This window comes from Tupaia chinensis, unplaced genomic scaffold, assembly GCF_000334495.1.
Source record: "Tupaia chinensis unplaced genomic scaffold, TupChi_1.0 Scaffold000114_1, whole genome shotgun sequence".
Classification (NCBI taxonomy): domain Eukaryota; kingdom Metazoa; phylum Chordata; class Mammalia; order Scandentia; family Tupaiidae; genus Tupaia; species Tupaia belangeri.
This window is the reverse complement of record NW_006159578.1, coordinates 36,568-38,128: the sequence shown is the minus strand read 5'-3', so window position 1 is coordinate 38,128 and position 1,561 is coordinate 36,568. Positions and strand designations below refer to the sequence as shown.

General features: G+C 40.7%; 1 protein-coding gene across 1 annotated transcript; it reads left to right on the top strand.

The window, feature by feature from the left end:
• The first annotated feature begins 372 nt into the window (after positions 1–372).
• LOC102471079 (olfactory receptor 10T2) lies at positions 373–1,350 on the top strand. Its single transcript, XM_027770138.1, has one exon. It carries the CDS (start codon positions 373–375, stop codon positions 1,348–1,350), a length of 978 nt encoding a protein of 325 aa, XP_027625939.1.
• Positions 1,351–1,561: the final 211 nt, after the last annotated feature.

Here is a 1,561-nt window from a genome sequence, read left to right as displayed (position 1 = left end):
TCCAGTGGGTTGGATTATAGCATTTAAATTCATGTTTTGCTCCTTTCTTGCAGATCTAGAATGGAGACAAGAGACATAAAGAACAGTTTCAAGAGTAAAATCCAAGGAAATAATTTGGCCCACAGTATGAAGTTTATAGAGACTCTCATTCTATAAGAATCCTCCTCTTCATTCAGTCTCCTAGCCTTGATTTCAGTGAGATATATTTATATCCTTTTTTTCAGATTCTCTAAGAGTTTCCTTATACTTGCTACGGGGCTTGACATAAAGTCCAGGTGATATCAGTGCAGAGAGAGCTGTTAATAATTATTTCAGAGTCTTGACCAACAGTAACTCTGCACCTGTGGAATAGACTCCATGCCCACCAGGAAGATGGGCAATTACACCACAGTGAGTATATTCCTTCTATGGGGATTTTCCAGTTTCCCAGACCTGCAGAACTTCCTCTTCATGGTAATTTTCTTCTCCCATGTGACCATCATAGCTGCAAATCTGTCAATCATGGTGGCCATCAATTTCAGTCACAACCTTCACACTCCCATGTACTATTTTCTCTGTGGCCTGTCCCTTTCAGAAACCTGTACGTCTATGGTGGTCCTTCCACGCATGTTAGTAGACCTGCTATCAGAGAGCAAGACCATTTCTCTTTCCGAGTGTGCCACACAGATGTTTTTCTTCTTGGGCTTGGCAGCCAACAATTGTTTCATAATGGCTGCCATGTCTTATGACCGTTACATAGCTATCCACAACCCACTGCAGTACTCAATCCTGATGACCCAAAAGATCTGCTTTCAGTTCATGATGGCCTCCTGCATGATTGGGTTCCTGGTTTCTCTGTGCATCATCCTCACTGTATTCAGCTTGTCGTTTTGTGATTCCAACATCATCCAACATTTTTTCTGTGACATCTCACCTGTGGTCAGCCTTGCTTGTGATTATACTTCCCATCATAAAATGGCTATTTTTGGGTTCTCTGCCTTTGTTTTGGTGGGTAGTTTTACTTTAATTATGATTTCCTATGTCTTCATTGTGTCTGTAGTCATGAAGATGCCCTCTGTGAAGGGGAGGTATAAGGCCTTCTCAACTTGTTCTTCCCATCTCACAGTCGTGTCCATACACTATGGCTTTGCTTGCTTTGTCTATTTGAGGCCAAAGAACCGTGACTCATTCGGTGAAGACATGCTGATGTCTGTGACATATACGGTGCTGACACCTCTGCTTAACCCCATCGTTTACAGTCTTAGGAACAAAGAGATGCAGGTAGCTCTAAGGAAAGTACTAGACAGTGTAACTAGGTTTTTCCCTCAGTTGACAAATAAAAGAGTCCAGAACATTTGTAAAAATTATTGAGCATTGATAAATAAATGTGGAAAAAGTGGAATATGTCCAGTAAAAATGGTCACTTAGTTTACAAAGTAACTGAAGTATTGTCTAATTGTTTGATATCCCCTGGCTTTATAGTTTTCCAACTCTAAAAAGGATGCAGTTTAAAGATTTTTCTTCCTTTTCTTTTGGCCAGAGAGTACATGTACTCACCAGAGAGAAACAGTGAGAAAGAGAG